This window comes from Equus przewalskii, chromosome 14 (assembly GCF_037783145.1).
Source record: "Equus przewalskii isolate Varuska chromosome 14, EquPr2, whole genome shotgun sequence".
Lineage (NCBI taxonomy): Eukaryota > Metazoa > Chordata > Mammalia > Perissodactyla > Equidae > Equus > Equus przewalskii.
This window is the reverse complement of record NC_091844.1, coordinates 52,679,964-52,703,689: the sequence shown is the minus strand read 5'-3', so window position 1 is coordinate 52,703,689 and position 23,726 is coordinate 52,679,964. Positions and strand designations below refer to the sequence as shown.

Below are 23,726 nucleotides of genomic sequence, written 5' to 3'. Positions count from 1 at the left end.
TGATCAGAGCCGATGTCCCCCCAAAGGGCACAGACGAGGTCCAGAGTAAATATGAAGTCACTTTGTAAAAAATAAACAAACACACAAACCGGGCCGCGGTTCTACCAAGCTTTCACTTGTCAACAAGTTCTCGTAGCCTAAGTCCAGGCCAGATCCTAAAGGGGAGAGTGCCCCCAAAGAAAGGGGAGAGAAAATAAATGTTTAAAAACTCACACCGAGCGTGCACGCCCCTCCCTTTCCCCCCTCCCCCGCCATCGTGGAGCAGACCGTCGCCAGACAGAAAGACAGACGGCCCAATACTCCGCAGGCTGCCCTCGCCCGCCAGGCCCGAGGAGGGGTGGGGCTGGGGGAGGGTCCGGAGTCTCGCCCGCAGCACGACCCCCGCCACTCCCCTCCCTCGGCTCTAAAGACAGCGTTGGCCGCAGAGCCCCGGAGAGATGCGCGGCCCGCTCGTCTCCCAGTGGAGACCAAAGACGAGGCATCCACGGCCCGCGGCACTCGCGCCCCCGCCCCAACGCCGCCGCTCCCCCGGGCCCCGCGCGGGGTCCCCGCCCGGCTCCCCCGCCCGCCGCCGCGACCCGGGCAGGCTCGCTGCTCTCCGTCGTCCTCCCGTCGGCTCACTTTTCCCGTATTGCTCCCCCAACCGGCAAAACTTTCTATTTCCCCAAACACAGGAGCGCGCGCGCGCGCACACACACACACACACACACACACACACACACACACACACACACACACACACACTGACGTCTTTTGCGCATTTCCTGCATTACAGGGAGGGAGACTCGCTCGCACACCGACGGAGGGAGAAGAGACCGAGGGGGAGAGCGGGCGGGCGGGCGGCGAGCGAGCGGCAGCCGAGAGCGGGGACGCGGGGAGCGCGGCGGGCGGGCGCCGGCGCCCAGGAGGTGGGGCCGCGCCGAGTCGCAGTTCGGCCCCGCCGCCGCGCTGCGCACCGCCCGGTGCCGGCCTGCGCCCCGAGCCCGAGCGGCGGCCACCCCGACTCCCGAGCCCGCGCGGATGTGAGATTCCGGGCTCCTGGCGCCTCCCGATCGCCGACTGTGGCGCGGCGCTGCTTCGCCCAAAAGGAGGCGGCCGGGCTGGCTGTGTGGCTTGTGGATTTTTAAAAATTTGGCTCCGAGGAGGACCATTTCCTCTCGACATGCATCCCTCCGGATAGACTGAACATCCCTGGGTCCATTCCCCGCCCCGCGCGGTCAGAGGCAGGCGCTGGGTGTGCGAAGAGGATCCGGGTTGAAATCTGCACCCCCGGTTCTTGTCCCTGCCGGGTCCCACCACCCCCTCCCCCTCCCGGAGTCGAAATTTCCCAGGGATTATGTTTCGGAAAGGTAGGTAAGCGCCCGGCGCGGCGCCCGATTCCCCGCAGCCCGGAGCCGGAGAGCCAGCGAGGCGGCGAGACAGCCCCCGCGGCTTGCAGCGGAGCCGACAGCTCGTCTCCTCTTCTGGAGGTGCTGCTGGTGGTAGGGGGGGAGAGACTTGCTCCAAACACGGACGTCCCCCAGCTCTCCCCCCCTCCCTGTTTTCCGTTAGGAACCCGGCGAGGAAATACATGCACTCGCTGAGAATCGCCCGCGCCAGGGCGCAAAGCTACAAGGTGTAGGGAGTGTGGGGTGGGGCGAGAGGGGACCCAGGAGTCCCCGTGGCTCGGATCGCCGGGGCGTCGGTTTTTCATTCCTGCCCTCGGGGCGGACGGAGTGACCCCGGCCCCCACTCCCCGCCCCGACCATGGTAGTGTTCAATGGCCTTCTTAAGATAAAAATCTGCGAGGCTGTGAGCTTGAAGCCCACAGCCTGGTCGCTGCGCCATGCGGTGGGACCCCGGCCACAGACTTTCCTTCTGGACCCCTACATCGCCCTCAACGTGGACGACTCGCGCATCGGCCAAACGGCCACCAAGCAGAAGACCAACAGCCCGGCCTGGCACGACGAGTTCGTCACCGATGTGTGCAATGGGCGCAAGATTGAGCTGGCCGTCTTCCACGATGCCCCCATCGGCTACGACGACTTCGTGGCCAACTGCACCATCCAGTTTGAGGAGCTGCTGCAGAATGGAAGCCGCCACTTCGAGGACTGGGTGAGTCGGGCGCCTCCCCGTCCAGGAGCCCGGCTGTGGGTTCCCGGAGGAAGACTTACGGCCTTGGCTTTGGTCGTGGGGCGCGGGGACTTAGTGCCATCTGGGGTGTGTGTGTGTGTCAACTACCTTGGGGAAGCACACTGCACTTCGTAGTTGGGGAGAAGTAGGCATTGGGGCAAGGAAGGTGAGACTTGGAAAAGGGGTACAAGCCTCTGTCCCATCCAGACGGCCGGTGCTTCACGGAGCTCGCAAGCTGGGAGAACCCCGAGCCTCCGGTGCTGGGGGCTGGCGGAGAACTCGGCGCCTTCGGCAGGAGCGGGGTGGGCTGGCTGCGTGTGATTGTGTGTGGGTGGGTTCCTCAGTCCTTGGAGAGGCACGTGGAGCTCTAGACTGAAGGCTTCTTGCACGTTCTGGCATTGTCCTGCATCGCCGAGTAAGGAGCTGTTTTATTTTTCCCTCTGGGAGGAAGCTAACTTGTTTCTATTCTGCTGCATGGTGGTTAGCTCATCTTCTGACATACAGGGAGAAAAATGTGTTCTCCTCTGGGTTGTCACTCCAGGGTCCCAGAAACATCAGCCGAGCTTGTTTTGCCCAATGCATTGCGCGTCCATTTGGGATGAGCATTGTATTTTAAAAATGGTTCTGCTTGTGAGCAATTGGAAGTCAATGCTTTGAATCCTACTTAAAATTATATTGTTTCCCTGTTTTGATTTTGGAGATACTGTACAATGAGATACTAAGTCTGAGATTGGATTACTTGGTTACATTGTCAAAATATTAGGGACTTGCAAATAGGCCCTGTCCATGTACTAAAAGCCAAATACATTCAACTTTGGCACCCAGAGAAGCAATCTTGTTTTAGCTTTTTTTGGAGGGAAGTTGTTAAATTAGGAGTGGATTTCGGTGTTTTCAGATTTGTTACCTGGTTCCACCAGGAGCACGTGTGGCTCTGGGTGTGTACGTTTTCAGGGTTCTTTGGTCTACACAAAAAGAGAGAGATCCGACCCTCATGGAGAGATGGAGAAGGATCACCTTCTAATTATTGAAAATAAATAATTTCATGATTGTCCTAGGGTCAGAGGTTGCATGTGAATCACCTTGGCATATCACCTTACATAGATTTTTTTCCAGGAGATGGAGTTTTAGAGGAAAATAGGAAAAAACCTGTTCTCTTTATGCTCACGGCTCTGATGTAGTCTGCCCGAAACCATGGTTACGGGTCTTACAAGGGAAGCTCCGACAAACACACCAAGTACAACCCTGGGAGAGTTGTGGCTTACACTTTGGGAAGCAGGCAAACCTTTATGGAATCCCAAAGAACGCAGTGCCATTCCATCTCACCAGTGCCCCTTGCCTCTGCCTCCCTCCCACCACCAGAGTTCCCACTCTTTCCCCATTTCCTTTTCACACGTGGCTCTTAGTCCTTTTACTCATGAAAGCAGTGCGTGTCTGAGGGGGAGCTGAAGGGATAACTAATTTCAGAGCCAGACCTTAACACTAAAACCTGTGGTTTTGAAGTTGTTTTGGAACAAGAAGGGGAAGGAAAAACCATGACTCTGGTAGTGAGGAGATGGGGCCTTCTGCTGTGTATGCAGTTGAGGGAGTCAGACAGTAAGTCAGAGAGTGGGAAGGATGAACAGCAGGTCTGCTTTCATCTACAGAACAGATCTTGGTTGGAGGGAGATGTCTGAGTGTCTCTGGCAGGGCTTTGCTGGGGCCCACCCGAACCCTGGGCGCATCGGGGCACCTTCCCCACTTTTGAGCACTTCCAGTGAAGCGTGCAGGGGTCACTAGTCTTGCTTGGTTATCATTCTCTAAGGTTCTCAAATTCATGTTGGACTTGGCCTTAGACCAGATCATCTAGTGCACAGGCAAGTTTTACAGACAAGGACATTGAGTCCCAGAGAAGCTAAGTGGGTACCCGAGGTCACCTGACAAGCAAAGGAGGCACTGGAAGTAGGGTCCACACCTCTGATTGTCCATGAGCCAGTAGAGAACTGAGCCCCTTGACCTCCAGTCTGTCCTCCCTGCAGGTTTGTGTGCTGTGCCCTGACATTTTTATTGTACGCCATAATTAAAAGTACTTTCAAAATCATTATTTCTTTTGGCTTAGAACAAGTGTGAATTAGGTATAACAGTTATTGAGCAGATTAAAAGACTTGAGATACAGAAAGGCCAAAGTCACAGGATGAATGGAGTAGCGGAGCTGCTTCTGTTTGCTCATCTAGCATGGTTCTCACTAGAAGATGCTGTGGCCCCTCCGGTTCCTCCAGACTGAGGGTGAGGATGCATCAGCAGAGGAGACTGGCCCTTGGAAACAGACAACTTACACCTGGGCCGACTAAGGTCACCTTTCTCATTCCCATCAGCCAGGGGACACCCACGGACTCACACCTTTGGGTAGAATTTCTTGGGCTCCAGCCTCTGTGCTCTGTGGCTAAGAAGTCTGGCCCGAAGTAAGGAGATGTGAAGGGCACAGAACAGCTGCTTCTCTCTTTGCTGTGGGACATCTCATTCAACTGCATGTGTATTCAACATGAATTCACACGTATTCACCAAGTTCCTGTTTTGGGTTCAGATTCAACCAGGGAAGTTAGCACTCTAGGTAACCCAGAGGTAAAAGAGACCATGGGTTGCCTCCAGGAGGCTTCCATTCACTAGGGAAATGACACTGAATAGATACATGTAGACACTTAAGTAGCAATTAAGTTCTAAATGAGTGATACTGTAAGCATGTTCAAGGACTTCAAAAAGGGAGTGTGCTGGCAAAGCTGGAAGAATCTGGAGGGCTCCTGGAAGGAGGTGTGAACTGGGCGTGAAATGGTGGGTAACATTTAAAGAGGTATGGTACAAGAGAGGACCGTGTTCCATGGGCATGGACGCTGCTGGAATAAAGGCAGAGAATGCCGGCCGGTCAGGGTTGGAGAACGGAGAGGCGTGGCTGAGACTGAGGGTGCCTCTTGGAAAGGACCAGGCAGGATAAGGTTTCCCCACTTTAGGACTTTGATCTGAGTACCTCCTGTGCTATTATTATTTTTAAACACTGATGAAAAATATTTTAATATTTTAAAAACATTGATTCTTTATATTTTCTTAAGCCCCAGTATTCATAAAATCACAGGTTTGGATATTGTAGTTATATTTTTGCTTCTTTCACATTAAAATAAACACATGGCCTCTAAAATACAAAGAAAAGAAGTTCTTCTCGGTCCCTCTTAAAATCCTTAGTGATATGAGGGCCGCCGTTTGGAAACACCAGAGTAGGAGAGAGTTTAGAAAACTGAGGTGGATTCTAGAATGTTTAAAAGCCTGGCTGAGATAATTATTCTCCGGATAATGAGAGACATATCAGTTGTGATGACGAAGGGGGTTGCTTTAGAGAAAGCTCATTACAGAAAGATGGGTTGATTTCACTTGTGCTTGAAGCCGAATCCCATTAAACATTATTGCTATAGCTCATTTTCCGAGAACTAGATAATATCGCTGCTCAGACTTCAGTGTGCATGAGACTCACTTAGGGAGGGTGTTAAAAATATAGATCGTCCTGCCCCACCTTCAGGGAGCTTTTCGTTCTGTAGTTTAGGACGAGCGCTGGGAATCCTCATGTCGAACAAGCTGTCCTCGAGATTTTGACCAGACCATGCTTTGAAAAACACTGGGCTAGAATAGAAATTTCGGGCAGAGGAGGGCTCCAGATAATTAATGTATCAAGAGTTTGTGCATAGAAATTTTACAGTAGCCCTTTATAATTCCTAAAGTAAGATCTGTAAGCGTGATTGTGTAAACCAGAAGTATCGGGGTTCATGTTAGAAGCAGAGGTTGAAACAAGGCTGGCTGGAGCTGCATTTGCATTTAGGACGGCTGGTGGGGGCCCGGCCGATGGCACAGAGGGTGGGTGGAGCATGCAGGTCACAGCTCGCTGGTCCTGTTCACGCTCCGCAGTTTGCCCTGTTGTCCTGTCAGTAGACTATTTATGGAGCTCAGTTCTCCCTTCTTCTACCACCCCTGCCTCTGAAGACCTCTTTGGTTCGCGTCACTCCCTTGCTTCATCCTGTAGAAGAGGCCCTCCTAATACGGCTGTCACGACAAAAAGGCGTTTTTTGAGAGTTGGTTCAGCAGAGCACGTCAAGGCAGAGCTCTGGAGCCAGGCTGCTTGGGTTTGAATCCTATTCTACCACTAACCACTTTTGTCACCTTTGGTGAGCTGTTTAACCTGTGGTTCTGTTTGTTCCTCTGTAAAAAGTAGGTGGTGATGAAAGTACCTCCCTATTATAAAATGGGTTGTTTGGGGGATGAAAGGATGAACACGTGTGAGGTACACAGACCCAATGCCTGGCCCTTAGGAAGTGCTCAATGCGTGTTTACCTACTACAGGTACCATTACCAAGTGCCCTAAACCTACTTGGGGCTGGCCCTAGAGAGGGTTCTTGACTGCATTAATTATTATATAGGACCTAAAGAAGCCAGTTTTTCTTAGTCTGCAAAATGTTTTTCTTCAGTTGGGTGGTCTTATTTGACAAGGAATGGAACACTGGTGTTTCTGTCTCATTTTTCCAAAATAGCCCATTGACAGGGCTTCTCAAAATTCTCTCTCCCTGCTGACCCTGGGAGGTAGGCTTACACCCCTTTTAGAGAGGTTAGGCTCTGGGGCTGTGACTCCCCATTGGCCCCAGGATCTCTTGGGGAGATTCTTACAATGCAGACACCAAGGGGAGGCCCCTAGTGGTTAGGATGCTGAGGCCTGGGCGGAGCCTGAGGAGAGTTTTGTAGGTAAACATGCCCCTGCTGAGTCTCATGTGCTGCTAGTCTGTCCAGGTCTTCATATTCAATGACCAGGTCTCTAACTGCATGACTTTTGTGGGGAAATCTTCAGAGGTCTCTGAAAACCTCCATCATCATTAAATAGAGTGAGGTGGGAAAGGTCTGGAAAGGCCATGTGGAAGGACTGGGAATGGTTCATGCCCGCTTTTTGTGCATCTACACCTTGAATTTGTCCCCCCAGCAGCTGAGGTTCCACAGATCTCTCCCTACTCTACTCCCTACTGACTCCGCTAATACCTACCATCTAATTAAATATTGCTCCCTTTGGTATGTAATTGGTTATTTAACAACTACCCTACGGTTAGTTTTTGCCCCAGTGTTATCACAGATAGCTGCTTGGCATTGGGGCCCTGAAGTTAAAGGGCCTTGGGCCTTGTGGGCAGTCAGGCCTTGTCTGTCTGTCCAGTTTCTCTTTCTCTGTGTCTTTGACCAGCAGGAGATTTCTCTTAGTTCCCCAGCTCCTCTGTGGGCCCCTCTCCCTGGAATCTGTGAGTTCCGGCTTCAGGATGCCTCTGCCAGTCACTAGTTGTCTGCCTTTGGGCATGTGACTTCGGCTCTTTAAACCCGTTTCTTCATCTGTAAAATGGAATATTTTTACCTCTTAGTGTTGTTGTGAGAAATAAGGGGGTCCATGTAAAGTTCTTAGCAAAGGGGTAGGCTACATTATATTCTAACAATTTTATTAATATTTGAAGAGTTCTATGTGTCTATTCATAGTTTTAGAATCTCAAATCAGAACAGATGGTCCAGTGAGAGATATTTTTCTCTTTGATTTGTGAATGTATTTATATGAAAAGTCTCACATAGTCTAAAAATAAAGTTAATGTAGTTACATTTAACAAATTGCCTTTTTGAAAATATTAAAATTACTTGAAATGAGATTGTTCTGGAAAGTCTAGGAATTGTGGCCACTGTAGTCAAAGGTTAATTATTTATTGAGGTACATGAGTAATTGGAAATAAGGATATTTGGGAGCTGCTGTTTTGGTTTGGTACCAGTTGCATCTAGCTTCATAGATTTAAATACATTCTCAATGATTTTGACTGTAATTTCCTAATTCCAGCCCATACCTGCCCTTGAGCTTCAGAATGCACGTATGCAACTGCCTTCTTGTCATCGCCATTTGGTAGCGTACAGAGCATCTCAAACTCATTTATGTCCAAAACTGTATATCTGACTTCCTCCCGTCCCAATGTGAGTCTCTCATAGTCTTCTCCTTAAAAGAAATGGCAACTCCATCCTTCCAGGTGCTAAGGCCAGAAATGGTGAGAAGTCATTCTTGACGCCTTTCATTCTCATAAACCCTGTATCCGTCCATCAGCAACACCTGTTGTCTCTGCCTTCAAAATATATCCCAAATCTGGTCATCTGATCATCTTTCCATACCTCTGCTAAAAGCACTCTGGCACAAGTGCCTGTCATCTCACACCTGGATTATTTCAACAGCCTCTCCCCCTTGCCCCAACTTCATCAGATCATGTCACTCCGCTCAAAGATATCTCAGGGTAAAACCCCACATTCCTACCATGATCTACAAGGCCAACATGGTCAGACCTCCTGTTATGACCTCTCTGACCCCATTGCCTACTAGTCTTCACCTTGTTCACTCCGCTCCCAGCCATATTGACCCACGAGACACCCATAAACATATTCACCATGTTCCTGCCTCAGTCTTGCACTTGCTCTTCCATCTTTCTAGAATGGTCCTTCCCCAGATACTCTCATGGTTCAAGCTTTTACTTATTATGTTACTTTCTCAGTAAGGCCAGAGAAGTGAGGAGAAAGCAGAAGAAAAGGGCATTCTATTTTATAAAGGTCTGTGAGATCCTTGAAGATGTTCCTATGAGAGAATGCTATATTATTTCCATGTGGCAGTTTGCACCAAGCTGAAGCATGTCCATCAAGTCTGAGGTTTCTAACAGTTGGAATTGTATACCCTCTGAGTGCCCAGGGCCCATGCAAGATGCTGGGATGAAGGGAGAAGAAAAACGCCCACTTGTCCTCCCTTTGAAGAGTTTAAAATCAAGCTTAAATTCTTATAAGGGCTTTAGATACAAACCCTTTGTAAATGGGCAGCAACAAGAAATGAAATTTTGAAATCCAGCGCCTGAGCTCATTGAGGCATATGCAAAGCTTCCAGGGGTTTCACTGAGACTAAAAGAATTCCAGAGGAGGCCTGCAGTATTTTACATAAATAAAAGCTACACTTGGCAAAACATTATATTTCTCTCCAAGTTCCTCCGGGTGTATATGGGCTTGTTAAGTAATTACAATCTATTATAATGCTAATCAGCAGAGCTGCACCTGTTTGAAATCGAGTTTTCTGGCAGAAAGCATGTGAAGTGGCCAAAAGTCTCTACTGTGCTGGGAGAACCGAGAGGACAGGAGCATATTGTTGTCATTGTAGCTCACCGACCTCTAAACAGAATGGAAACTCTGAAGGGAACATGATTGAGCTCCATAATATTGTGCCTGGGAGGAAGAGGAGACGCATAGCCTGTTACCACATCCAAGCGCAGAAATGATGACCCGCCCCCAGCCCCTCCTGGTCCCTTCTCACGTTGAAGTCTCAGAGAGGTAGTTTTTAAGCTAGTGAAAAGTCACCTTTATTTGCCAGCAAGGAATAAGCTCATTGAGCTACTGACCCCAAGGGGTAAATTAGACTAAAAATGTAATCAGGTTCAAGAAGGGTTTAGAAAAATCATGGTTGCCAAATCTATAATTAATTATTGAGGAAAAAATAGTTTTTGATTTTGTGACTGTCCTTCTTGAATAAATTTGTTTGTTTTTTCAGACTATAGCATCTCTTGGTGCCAGTCAGCTTTCCCCAGCCAGATGTAAGCATCTGTGAGCAGGAAGCGTCTTCCCCCTGGGGGCTCACCAACATGAGCCATGCAGGAAGTGCCTGTAAGCTACTCGCTCCTCAGTTGGTTGAATAAAAGGCTGCCTCTTTGGAGTCTGTCTTGTAGAAGCAGTGCTCCTTAATCAGACTAACTTAGATTCTGCTCTTCCTAGAAGTTCATCATCTGGTACAGTGCTGAAAAGAAAGTTGGCGGACCCCCCAAAAAATGCTAACCAGTGGACAAAGTGGTGTGTTCATTCGTTGTTCCAGCCATCCTTTCATCCATTTAGCAAATATTTATTGAATACCTTATATGCCAGGCACCATGCCAGGAGCTTGTCCCTGCTCTCATGGAGCATATAATCTAGTAGGAGACACAATATTAATCAAGGAATAACATAAATTTACCGGGTTGTAAAATTATAACTAAGAGGGAGAGCTCATCACGAGCCTTTCAGAGCTGGGGATGCCTAGACCTCATCTCTTCAGGGTTAGATTGGTTAATACTTTTTTCTTTCCCTGGGAAATTTATGGAACGAGGAGTCAAGTGACTTCTATTAATCAGTGGTGTTGGACCTTAGATTCCACATGTGTGAAAGCAGGAGTTAGCATGGTCTGGGTGCTCTGTAGGGCCTTTGTTAACAAGGATCCTGACTTGACCCTCTGCATTTTGGCTTTGATTATGCCTAGCGCTTGATAATATTTTGTCTTTCTTCTCGATGAAGCTAAGTCTTGTCTCCCCTGAAAAACTACCACCTTCTGCTTTTTTTCCTTCCTCATCTTTCATTATTATTGTGATCAAGATCATAAAGCAATTTTAAAAAAAATATTGGTACCTGAGCTTACATCTGTTGCCAATCTTCTTCTTTTTTTTTTCCTTCTTCTCCCCAAAGCCCCCAGTACATAGTTGTATATTCTAGTTGTAGGTCCTTCTGGTTGTGCTGTGTGAGATGCCGTCTCAGCATGGCCAGATGAGCGGTGCCATGTCCGTGCCCAGGATCCGAACTGGCGAGACGCTGGGCCGCCAAAGCGGAGTGTGTGAACTTAACCACTCGGCCACGGGGCCAGCCCCACTAAGCAATTTTTGATAGCTTCCTTCTTTACCTAGTGTTCAAGACCCACAAAAATACGTTTATTTTTAAAATGGAGCCCTCTCTCTGTATCATTAAGCCACTCAAAGGATATTCTGAAGACAAACAAAGAAGCAAGCAGAATTTCTAGAATGCAGAGTCTATGAATCCATCGCCCCACCTTCTGGACTGATTATTATCTAAACCATTTTAGGCAGCTGAGCGAATCATCAATCAGCCAGCAAGGATGGAGCATGTAATCGACCAGTGTTCGCCAGAGTATCTTTCAAAGAGTAGGAGCCTTATAATATTTTCAGGTTGCTGTGGTCAAAGAGGTTGGGAAATGTTACAGAGTCCAGTGCACGTTAGTATGTTAAAGACTCTAAGATGGCCTATAGAAAAGGGACTTGTACACCTCTGCGTGTCACCACGTATTTCCCAAACTTATTTCATCATAGAATGCTCTTATTTGTGAAAAAATTATTAGCACCATAGAACTGGTGTTTTGTGGACATATTTTGAAAAACACTATAATTAGATAAAAGAAAGAATGGACCTTCATTATGTGGGCTATTCGGGGACTCAAGATTAACACCCTTTTATGAAACAGTGAAGCTGAAGAACTGTAGGAATTCACAGGAGGGGAGGGTTAATGTGGGTTCTAATAGTTGGCAGAGGCTTCTTGGTAAGATTTTGAGCCATGCCTTAAAGAAAATGCAGTCTAAATAGACAGGGAAGGGAGCCCCTCTAAATTGGAAGAAGAGCATAAAAAATATTAGCCAAGCAGATTGTAGCATTTTGGGTTATGAGGGCAGTCAGGAACCAGTGAGATTAAAGTAGGAATGCAATCCAAAAATAATTGCTTCATTAAAAAAAATACAAAAAAACAGAACAATGAGAAGCTATCCAAAGAAAGGGAGTGATAGATAGAATGTGTATTTATTCATTAATCTATCCATCCATCTAGTCAGCCAGCCATTCAACAAATATATATTGAATACTTTCTGTGTTCTAGGAATTTTGCACAGAGCGAAGTGTTGAACAAAATCACTCATGATACATTGAACTCTTGGGTATCAAGGACATCTATCTTGAAGGCTAACCTCAATCTCCCATCCTGTGGTTCCAGTTAATTTTCTTCTATTTGTTTCTTGATAGGCCTCATAGAGATGGAGAATAGCTTTGTAGCATCCTTCCTGTAGTTGAGTGGTGGCTTGTCTAAATTCACAGATCTAAAAAAGTATCTTGGGCTTTGGAGTCAGTCCGTTGTGGGTTGAATTCTAGTTTTATCAGTTTTGGCTGCATGATATTGGGCAAATGATTTAACCTATCTGTACGAGTCTCCTCATCTATAAACTGGGAATAATAGCTATCTTGTAGAGTTATTGTAATATTAGATGAAACATGTAGAAGTGCCTGGCTTCTAGCAAGTTTTTAATCAATGGTAACTAATTATTATTGGTAAATATCTGCAATTAATATTTGCTATTAGATACCGGTAAAATTGTGTTTCTGTCTGAAGATTTTGTTCAGTAATTACCAACTGAGGAGTTTCGAGCAAAACCTTTCCAGTCCCTACTACCCTCCCTCCCTGAAATGAGCCAGCAACAGGAAACAGGAATTCAGGGTTTGCTGAATTCCAAGTGTGCAGAACTAGAATTCTACACTTGTTCCTTCTTCGTTGGCCCCTGGGGTGGGAGTTGAGGGGAACATGGATTACCTGCCCTTGGCTAGCTTTGGTCCCAGTCGATGAATCTGCCTGACTCATTGCTCCCTTTTGCATTTTTAAAAAGCGGAGAAAGTGTTGCATTTTGACCTGAACTTCACCTCCATTAGCTTGTGAGCCTAATGCGGTAACTGAGGTTTGAGGTTTTTTCACAGCCTGTTTTGCTGTGGTCCAGGTGTATGTCCCATTTCTCCGGGCCAAATCATCTGACTTCATCTTCTTGCCATGTGTCTCTTACATAACCCCAGCCTCTAATACAGTGCTCACTGATTGCTCTGTTGTCTCAGCCCAAATGGAGGTGGTGCACAAAGGTGCTCCATTTAGAGAGCAGGACTTTGCTTTTGACCAGGACGTTGGAATTGCTAAGGAGTAGTAGGAGCTGAAGAATAGCCAGCCTTTGAAAAGATTACTCCGTGCTTGTAAGGAGCTGTACATTTACTTGTTAATGTTCTGTTAAGACCTTCGATCTTCAAGTGCAGATTTCATTTTAGATAGTTTACGATGAAGTAACAAAAACAAACGTAGCAGGTAACTCATCTGACCTCCTTTAAGGCTCAGTTCTCAGAAATTGCCTTTTCTTCTCCTCTTCAGCCATGTAAGTCCTTTCCTTTCTTCAGTACTCACCCAGGAGCAGGAGGTCTGCTGCTTCTGTTTTGTAGCTTTGTGACTTTGTGAAAATTCCCTTAAACTCCTCAAACTTTTGTTTCCTACTTTAGGAAAAGGATTAGTAATAGTCATCTTTCTTAAACTGTAGGGTAGCTGGGAGGATTAAATGAGATACATGTAGGTGACAGTGTGGGCATTTCAGCATCAACTCTGTGTCCTCTTGATGAGCCACTATGAGTTTTGGCAGAGTCACCATATCTTGAAGTAGATAAAAAAGTGTGTTTTTGGCACCCAAGCTCCTGCATCTGTATCCTTTGATCCTCCATGACTCCATCCTATTTCTTTCAGGTGCCCTGAGCCCAGAGTTGCCAGGTAAAATACAGGATGCCCAGTTAACTTTGATTTTTGAATAAACAACAAATAATTTTATTTATTTACTATTTTTTTGCTGAGGACGATTGGCCTTGAGCTAACATCTGTGCCAGTCTTCCTCTATTTTGTATGTGGGATGCCTCCACAGCATGGCTGACAAGTGGTGTAGGTCTGTGCCCGGGGAACTGAACCCCGGCTGCTGAAGTACAGCATTTAGAACTTAACCACTAGGGACTGGCCTGGTGGCGCAGCGGTTAAGTTCACACATTCTGCTTCTTGGTGTTCTGGGGTTCAGCGGTTCGGATCCCAGGTACGGACATGGCACTGCTTGGCACACCATGCTGTGGTAGGCATCCCACATATAAAGTAGAGGAAGATGGGCATGGATGTTAGCTCAGGGCCAGTCTTCCTCAGCAAAAAGAGGAGGACTGGCAGTAGTTAGCTCAGGGCTAGTCTTCCTCCAAAAAAAAAAAAAGGACTTAACCACTAGGCCTCAGGGCTGGCCCCAACAAATACTTTTTTTACTGTAGACATGTCCTGAATATTGCATGGGAGATACTTAAACTAACAAAGTATTTATAGTTTACCTGAAATTCAGATTTAACTGGGAACCTGATCTTTTTATTTGCTAAAGTGATTGCCCTGAGCCCCCATGCTCCTCAGCCCCAATAATGAAATGCGCCCAGGAAAGGAGCTGCCCGTCATCTCTTTGTCCCTGTGGGGGCAGAGGAGGGAAATTTGAAGTCCCTTTAAAACGGAAGATTTAGCCTCTTGTTAAAATAATTCCAGCATTAGCCCAAAGTAGGGAACACGTTTTTGATCAGGGGCCCCTTTCGAGAACCCCTAGAATCACAGAGGCAGCCTGCTCCCTTCACGTCTGAAAGTCAGTCCAGCCCATTGGCCTGTTGTGAGACGCAGGACCCCATGGCTTCTGCCTTTCCCACAGTGGGTCTCAGACTCTATTCACAGAAAGTGTGCAGTCTCCAGCCATGACACCTCGCTGGTTTAAAAATATTTTTTTCATGTTAGAAATGAATATCTCATTTAAGTTCCAGGTACCTGAGTACTAATTTGCGATGCCAGCTTTAGGATTGGTTTTCGTATCTTTATTAGTCTGGTTCTCCAGAATCCGGGGATTTGTGTAAGGATCATGGCACTATGTACCCTTGTGGGGTGCTCAGAACCAGCGATTGTCCCCCCCGGCTCCTGCTTGCCTACAGGCTGGAGCCTCGCCTCATCAGCCTGCCAGACGCTCAGGGCCCTGCATGATTTGCACCCGGCCCCCACTTTCTGTGAGTGGATCCTTCTTCCTCTGTGCTAGGAATCTCCTCCACGAGGCCTTGTTTCTGCGCTCCATGCCCCATGTCCCCATTCCTGGAATCCTTGACCGCGCATCCACGTCTCCCTCCTCCCTGGGCATCCTTCCTAGAGCTCTCCAGGCCACAGCTCGTTGGGCCCCTGGAATCCTGGCCACATTTACTACCTGTGCCCTCCGTGAAAGTTATTGATGCCTATTGTTGCCGGTCGGATGCTTTCTGTCTCTCTTCTCTCACAGAGGCAGAAAAGGTCCCTGAGGGTGAAAACTTGTGCCTTTTTGTGCTAACACTTGGCCTGTGTATTGCCTTGCACATAATACATGTTTGATTAGTTAAATAAATTGTAACTTTAAAACAATGTTTACCTAAAAAATAGGTGTTCTTTAGATATTTGTTCTGGGGTGTTCTCCTTTCTTCCGTGACAGAGAAGAATATGATATTTAAAAAGTTACACACATTCACATGAATCTGTATGTATGTACTTTAAAAAAGAAAAACACAAGAGAGGGTGCTGACACATGGGAAGGATTTTTATCTTTTCCTTTTACTTCGGCATTATTTTTTTCAATTCATAAACTTTTATGTTTACAGAAAAATTGAGCAGGAAGTACAGAGAGTTCCCATATACCTCCTCATCCCCACACATAGTTTCCCCTATTATTGTATATATTTTTTGACTTAAAAAAAAGCGGGGGGAAGATGGAGCACGGCCGCTGCATATTGAAGCAGGTGGCCTCAAGGTTGAATGCAAAGGTTTTTCGTTAGAGGGAGGCGAGTTCTAATCCAGTGTGTGCCACTGAACCAGCTGTGTGACCTTTTGCAAATTGTGTAACCTCTCTGAACCTTTACTTCTTCATCTGTAAAACAAGGTCAATAATCTCTGTTTGCGTTGTTTGGAATAAACCATATAATGCATAGAAGTGCTTAGAAAAGTGCTTGTCACATGATAAGCACAGAAAAAATGTTAGCTGTTACTATTATTATTAGAATTCTATTATAAAAAATAAATTGTCAATTATGTAGTTTGGGACTTATGTTACTGTCAGAGTCCGTTTGATTTGATTCTGTGTGTCTGAGGCTCACTTGGGGTTGGGGCATGCTTTCTATCTGAGGTGCATACCTTGGATAGGTGGTAGTTCTCATTTTAATGAATTACGTAGGAAATGACTGTGGTTTGGCAAGTTTGTATTTGCTGCCTGCTTTCAAGCCTTTGTAGGCCAGTATATATTCACAAAGTGCTGCATTCACAGTTTGCTTGTTTATTCTTTATCAACTCAGCTTCACCACTAATGAGCTGTGTGACCTTGGGGAAGAAATGTAACCTCTCTGAACTTCAGTTTCCTCCACTGTGAAATGGGAGTAGTCCTATTGGCTCTGCCTACCTCATTGGTTGCAGGACATTTAATAAAGCCCTGAAAAATGTAACATGTTCCACCCAGGTAGGTAATAACGATAAACCAACTTTGGGAATCGGGGAGGGGGATGGCATTTGCATCCAAAGTTTGCAGATGGGAAAATTGGGGATGGAGGTTGTCTTCTGGTGGAGACTAGAGTGGAACTCGGATCTTATCTCGCCAGGTCCCTGATAACACTGAGAGCACTGGGTTTCTTACCCAGTCTGCCTCATTCTGTCATGTTGTCGGGGCTGAAAATTTAAAATTGATCTGGGGCCTTTGTTTCTAGGAAACTGGGGTCTTAGGAGCCCAGCCCCATGCACAAGAGAACGTGTCTCTTTCTCTTTGCTTCCTGATTCCCTTCTTGGCTCTTTAAAAATTTTTCTTTATCACTGCTTATCATATGACTGTGCACAGACAACCGTAAAGCCAACTATTTTAAGGGGAAAGAGGGAGGAAGACAGATAAGACAGTGATTGAGAAACAAGCAGGAAAATGGAGTCATGTGGTTGTCCCCTTGTGGGTGGGATGTGCGGCAGTTTTTCAGACTAAGGAAGACTTGGGCGCCTGCAGAATAAGTGAGGCCCGTCCTGACTGTGTTTTAAAGCCCTTCCCTGAGCGAGAAGATCTGGAGCCCAGACGGAGCTGCACACAGTTCACGTGAGCATGCCCTTGTTAGAGCTGTGCTCGTGAGTTCTTGCCTGCCCGCCAGCCCGCTGGGGCCCCGCTGCCTGCCTGGGGCTGTGCTGGGTACAGTGGGGGCTCCAGAGGAGCCTGCCCCCAGGACTGTCAAAAGGAGAAATGCCCACTTGAGGAGACTGACCACATCAATTTCAGAGTGAGAGGAAACTGGGTCTTGTCCTAACTTACCGGTGGAAGAATAAATTAGTGAAGCCTTTTTTGGAAAGCAACCTGGCAGGGAGTATGTGTAACAGCCAAAATGTATATAATGAAGATAATGTGTGTAATCAATTCCATTTATAGTTATAAATCATATATGTATATTACACTATCATGTAAGATCCAAATGGTAGCTTGTCTCCTGTGGCCGCAGAGGTGGACCTGCGGATGCCCACACACCGTCAGGCTGCCACGGTGCCTTCTCTAATGGGATTTGGATTTTAGGCAAGTGAGCATCATTCGACCCTTTCCAAATTTAGATCGGTTAAGAACTTTTAGAGTTTTTTTTTTTTTTTTGAGGAAGATTAGCCCTGAGCTAACCTCTGCCGCCAATCCTCCTCTTTTTGCTGAGGAAGACTGGCCCTGAGCTAATATCCATGCCCATCTTCCTCTGCTTTATATGTGGGACGCCTACCACAGCATGGCTTGCCAAGTGGTGCCGTGTCCACACCCGGGATCCGAACCGGCGAACCCCGGGCTGCCAAAGTGGAACCTGCGAACATAACCGCTGCGCCACCGAGTCGGCCCCAGAACTTTTAGAGTTTTTATCTGCTTTTTGTAGATCTGTTTTTCTTTTTGAGGGAGAAAAACATGAGAAAAAGAGAATAAGAGCACATCTTGACTAGATTTTCAAACTATGGGTCAGTACCCATCGGTGGAGGTCATGACATCAATTAAGCGGATCTCAAACAGCAATTTTAAATATGGCAATCGAATAGAACAGTTTAGAAATGATCAGAATGCATTGAATGCAGTAAGGGTAAATATTGGTTTATGAAACTTCTGCTTCAGTTTTATTTATGGGAATATTGTTTATATGGTGATCTTAATTCTAACTGTGGGTCCCAGTAAAAAAATAATAATGTAAGAAACGTTGGCCTAGAACACAATTTCTAATTCAATAGACTTTTAATGAGTACCAGTAAGATGGAGATAAAAAAGTAAAGACGAGAGGGTACGCTGCACTCAAGAAGCTTACGATTTGCTCACTCAAACAATTCTGTAAAGGCAAATGTAAGATTGTTTACGCCAAGGGGGTAAAGGCTTTGTGCAGGAGGTGGCTTTTGAAGAATGGGTATGATCGACTGGTTCTAAAAAACCTGCCCAGCTACTCCTTAGTGAGCAAGTCTGTAACAATGTGGGATGTAGAAGTGACCTGATGAACTGAAATGCCTCCTGTTCCAAGTGCCCCCATCTCCCGAAACCCCTGCCAGTGGTGGTCAGTATCAGATAATGGGGCAGCAGTGTTCTTGGGCTGCACTGTTGGAAACTCAAAGTTAGAGAGCTCCGGGCACGTCCTGTGAAGCCTGGTGGGTTACCCCAGCACTAGCTACCCTTCAGCCGACCCTTCAGCCGACGCAGGACAGTTTTGCACCTTCTGATCAAGAATGTGGGGTCTTTGGAAAATAATGTGTTTTCACCTCACCCCTCATGGGACGGCACGATGTTAATACATTTATTCAACAATCTGTACTTTTTCTTTTGATTCTCCCATTAAACTTGTATGGTAGTAAATACACGTGCTCTCTCCTAATCTGACATTTGAGGATAACAAGACCCAGGGAAGTTATATGATGAATTGAGGCAGATGAACGAGCACTGGGGTCTCTTGGGTTTTAGGACAGGGCTTTTTACTGCACATGCACAGGTGTGTGGTTCTCCCAAACACACTGAGTCCAGGAGGCCGAGAGCATAGTCCAGAGGACATTGATATCAATACCATTATACTTTTAATACCATTAGATATTTATACATTTAAGCTCTATTCTAAAGGCATTCAAATGAATCAGAATTCCTTCCTACCTTCTTCTTTCCCTCCTCTTCCTTTTCTCTCTCTCTCTCTCTCTCTTTTCTCTTAGGGATGATCAAGTAGGGGAAAGGTCCATGGAACATTTTCCTTCTCATTGAAAGAATGTAGAAGCTGCTATCTAATAAAAGATATTCATTAAATCTTCATGTATAGATGGCAAAATATAAGAGCCCAGAACTGAAGTGATTTGATCACAGTAAAAACTCCAGTAGAGACAGAGAAAATATGAGAAAACAGGTATCCTGATTCCTAGTAAGCTGCTTGTATGGCCCTCCCACACTGGGTCCAACCATCAGTCACGTCCCGACCAGGCTTCCGTCATCCGTCAGCATCCACCATCCAGTTTATTGGTCATAGGTTAATGTCAATACCATGTGTCTAGACCTTTTAATAAGGGAGGCTGATTTATTTATGTTTTCAAAATGCTCTTCGGCTATTGACTGAGCTTGGGGCAGTTGATCAGACCACCGTTAGAGCTGACAAAAATGGAAGCTAGTCTGGTTGAGATCACCATTTGCCTGTTCCTCATGGGTTGGTCTTTACATGTCAAGGGGATAGTAAAAACCGTGTTGAGGGTTGACCTTTTTTTTAAAAAAAGATTCCCCTTTTTGTTCCCCCCACTTCCAGAATTCTCTAGAGTGTCAGGATACGTTTCCTTTGTAATTCAGCCTACCGTAATGGAAAGATCCTTCTTTCAAGTTGTAATTATTCCCTTGGAGCAAGGCTTCCCAAAATGTGTTTCACAGAAGAAAAGGAATTAGTAGGTCATACGCACTCAAAAAAGGAATGCTGTAATCAAGTAGATTTGGAAAACGGTGGATTAAATAAAGCTAAGCATTTATTGCAGGCCTTTGCAGAGCCTTTAATATCTGCTAACATATGATGCTAATTTCCATCAGTCACCAGGATGGCAATTGAGTGAACAATGTTCCCAGACTCATTTGCTCATGCAACACTGTTTTGGGGACAGTATTTCCATCTCTGGATCTCATTTGAGAAGCACTATCTGAAAATCTGACCCCTGCTATTTGAAGCAAATGCTACGTATTTGGGGCTATAGGCTGAGGGAGACTAATGTGGTGAGCAGGAAGGGATCATTTTTGGTTTTTGTTAATATTTTCATCATAAAGGCTAAAACTTTCTTTTTAGCAGTAGGATCCTGAGTGTTGTTTATAGGCGTCTGACTAAAGAAGGGAGAAAAGCTGAGGCTGGACGGATGTTCTATGAAAATAGCAGTGCAAATAGCGCCCTCCTTAGCAGGATTTTCTAAATGATGTTCTGGTAGTTCGTCCTTCTCTGTCTTTAGCCAATGACGTGTCTAATGCAGTGGCAAAGCCAGTGTTCTGGTTCCTGGGCGGTTCGTAGGGAATCGCACGGGCTGAGGCCGGAGGCTCGGCCTTCCTCCTCCTTCCGGAATCGGCTCAGGCTGAATCTTATCCAAGTACAATTTAACTCTTCCTCCTTCTCTTCAGAAATCATTTGTTCCTTTTCAGGACCCAGGTTGTTTGCTACCAATCAACTCTATTGTGAAGGCATATTTTAATATTTTATTCCCTTGCATTTACTAGAAAAGATTGCTAAAAAGCTACTTGCAAAGATCTGAGTGTGATCCTTGGGGCTGACTTGCAGCAAAAATGCAAAGGAGGCAAAGATTGATTTCAGGTTTTCATGCCCTTGAGAGCCCCTCCTAGCCTGTGCCCTGTCAGGGTTCCTGGCTTCCTCTTGGCTGATAAACTCGTTTACACTGAGGCCTACGCACATAATGACTGACACAAGCTGGCATTTGAGAAGAGTGTGCCGTAGAGGAGGCAGTCCTTCACCCAGAGGGCGGCATCTCTACCTCTGGAATTTTCAGATGTCAGTGGCAGGTGGAGACGAGTTTTTTGGTTAAGAGGAATCTTTCCAACCATGTACTCACTTGTGACTAGGCTATTACTGACACCATGCTCTGTGTCAAGGGCCAGGGTCTTCATGGAAACTTTCAACAGTGGCTCAGGACCTGGCTCATCCGTGCTGAAGGGACGTATTTCTAGATTACCTCACATTTGAAGGGACCGTCTCCTGACTCTGTGAGGGATTAGTGCTTTTCCACTTTAAAGGAAAAACAGGCCATAAATTACTAAGGAATTTTATGGCACTGTCCAACACACAGATTGGAAGCCAAGGAAAAATAAAACTCCAGCTTCTTTATGGGAAGTCAAATGGAAAAGAGAGATTGCTTCCTGAAGGGGGCAGTGGGAGCGGTGGGGGGAACTGCCCCAGGGAGTGGAGAGACCAGATACTGTAAGTCAGTCTTTAGAATCTCAGCTCCTAGTGCCCTTGAGGGGGTTCGGAGCCTTCTGGGCCTCATCCGGATGAAGCTGAGGCACACGGAGCCGGCGGTTGTACTGTTTGTCTGGGAAACGGATGAGAGGCGTGATTATTTTGGGTAGCGAGATTTTTGTGTTTGCATTATGCCTGTTATAGATCCAATATCTTAATTTGCATTTGCCCGGCAAGGCAGAGAATTCCTCACGTCATCCATATACCTGCTTCCAATTCGATGCTGGTTGGATGTTGGACAAAGAAAGGAAGGGGTGAGGTGGGAGTTTCTGAGGCTGGCTGACCAGGGGGAAAACAGATGAATCCTGGGGACTGGACTTCATCATAAACTACAAACAGAACAATCCAGAATGTTGTCTGTTGCGACACAAAATGGGACCAGCATGAGCAAGCACTTTGTAGACGTACGTTAAACAGCCTCCTTTCCAGAAAATGTTTCCTCATACCAGGAAGAGCCAGAAAACTCCTTATCATCTTAACCCAAGCCTTCAACTCTTCTCAGCTCTCCTTTTCCTACGTGATGCTGTTTTTAAGTCTTTGCTTTCATCCCATCTTTTACTGAAGAGCAGTGAGGGTACTTGTTCCCGACTTTGGGAAAATAAATACAGTGCTCTTGCTGTCGTTTATCACTTCAGAATTGGAGTGAATCTAAATGAATCATAAAAGTTGCGTTAATAAATTCTCTTGGGTATTGCTAATTTTAAACTGGTCTGACGAGTTTTAAGGTCCATGTGGTTTGGGGAAATTCAGTGGTGCGTTTCCTGGTTCGGTGGCCCCTTATTTCTCTGCAACCTTGCTCCTTTTCAGCATGCTGGTCCACTTGGCGTGGTTATCTTTCATCATCTTAGGTTGGGAGGAGGGGTGGGTGGGGAGGGGCTGGGCCAAAGGTCGTGCAAGAAGTGTTCAGGACTCTGCTTGTTAGCTGGCACCACTCAGAAGTCCCAGGACTCTTTCGGGAGCTGGGCTTCAGTTCACAGAGGGCCCAGGTGGGAGGCCACCATCTACCAGGAAGCTTCCAGCTGGCAGGGTAGGGCTGGGGAGGAGGCAAACTCTGGTCGTGGAAATGAAAATATCTCAGCACTTTGCTCCTTTCCCTCAGAGTTGCTGCCTCCACTCCAGGCTCTGACATGAGAAACTTCGGGCTGTCCACATTGATTTTCTGCTTTGGCTCTACGCTCATGGTGGTTAATGGACACTAGTTGTTGATTTTTTTTCTGTTGAGAAGTTATTTACTACCTGAGTGGGGAGATCTTCTAGGCCGTGGGAAGTTCAGGGAGCCCCGAGATGGCTTCATGAGAGGATCATTACCAGAATCATCCCCACCCTCAGGGCGGACCCCCTGTTGCTGCTTCACTAGACGTTCAGCCCTCTTGATGTTTCATAGTTCACCTGTGCAGGTTCTCCCAACAGCCTGCTTGTCTTTTCCTATTTTTTTTCCTTATGAGGAAGATTCGCCCTGAGCTAGCATCCATTGTCAATTCTCCTCTTTTTCTGCTTGAGGAAGATTAGCCCTGAACTACCAGCTGTGCCAGTCTTCCTCTACTTTGTATGTGGGTCACCTCCACAGCATGGCCGATGAGTGCAGTAGGTCTACACCCAGGATCCGAACCCACGAACCCAGGTTGCTGAAGGGGAGTGCCTGGAACTTTAACCACTTGGCCACGGGGCTGGCCGCCCAGTCTGCTTTTCCATAATTGTTTATCTTACAAGGCAAGTTACAGTGATTGAAGTGTTGCTTTATGAAAGAGATTTTTAAAAAACCAAAACAAGTGCAATAAAACCATTTAAAACATTTTAATAATTTCTTAATGGATACAGAGCCTTTTCCTCACCTAACACACTCAGTTCAGAATGACATCAATGAGGATTATGTTTTGTTTTGTTTTGTTTTGAGGAAGATTAGCCCTGAGCTATCATCTGCTGCCAATCTTCCTCTTTGTGCTGAGGAAGACTGGCCCTGAGCTAACATCCGTGCCCATCTTCTTCTACTTTATATGTGGGATGCCTGCCACAATATGGCTTGCCATTGGTGCCATGTCCTCACCCAGGATCCGAACCGGCGAACCCCGGGCCGCCAAAGCTGAATGTGTGAACTTAACTGCTGTGCCACCGGGCTGGCCCCGGACTATGTTTTTAGAGTAAAGGAAAACTAAGGTCAGGAGTGGAGCGTGGATAGAGAGAAGGAAGGTTCTGCTTGAAATAAATTCTGACCCACATGCTAAAGGAAAGCCAGGAAGTGGTGCTTGTGGATGTGAATACCATTGCCATTTGCGTTCTCTACCAGGTGCACGCATTGTTCCATTGTGAGGAAGGGTTGTTATAATGAAGAGGGTAGTGAAAAGCACAGTCTACGTTCCAAGAAGATAGGAGTCAAGGCAGCATGTGCCCATCCTTCTGTGGTCAGTCACCACTGGTTGGCGAAGGAGGGAGATATCAAGCACCTCCATTCTTTC

The 23,726-nt window shown here is 46.5% G+C and overlaps 1 protein-coding gene across 4 annotated transcripts in view; it reads left to right on the top strand.

Annotated features, from left to right (window-relative positions):
• The first annotated feature begins 774 nt into the window (after positions 1 to 774).
• PRKCE (protein kinase C epsilon) overlaps positions 775 to 23,726 on the top strand; it is a 496,893-nt gene continuing 473,941 nt past the window's right edge. For 2 of the 4 annotated variants that reach the window (XR_011526551.1, XR_011526552.1), the window contains exon 1: positions 886 to 2,094. Coding sequence is in view for 2 of the 4 variants with exons in the window: in XM_070573983.1 (XP_070430084.1) it covers positions 1,747 to 2,094 (348 nt within the window). In the remaining 2 variants the exon portion in view is untranslated. Of the gene's footprint in view, positions 2,095 to 23,726 lie in introns of all 4 variants that reach the window. The other 2 variants (XM_070573983.1, XM_070573984.1) reach the window with 2 other exon arrangements.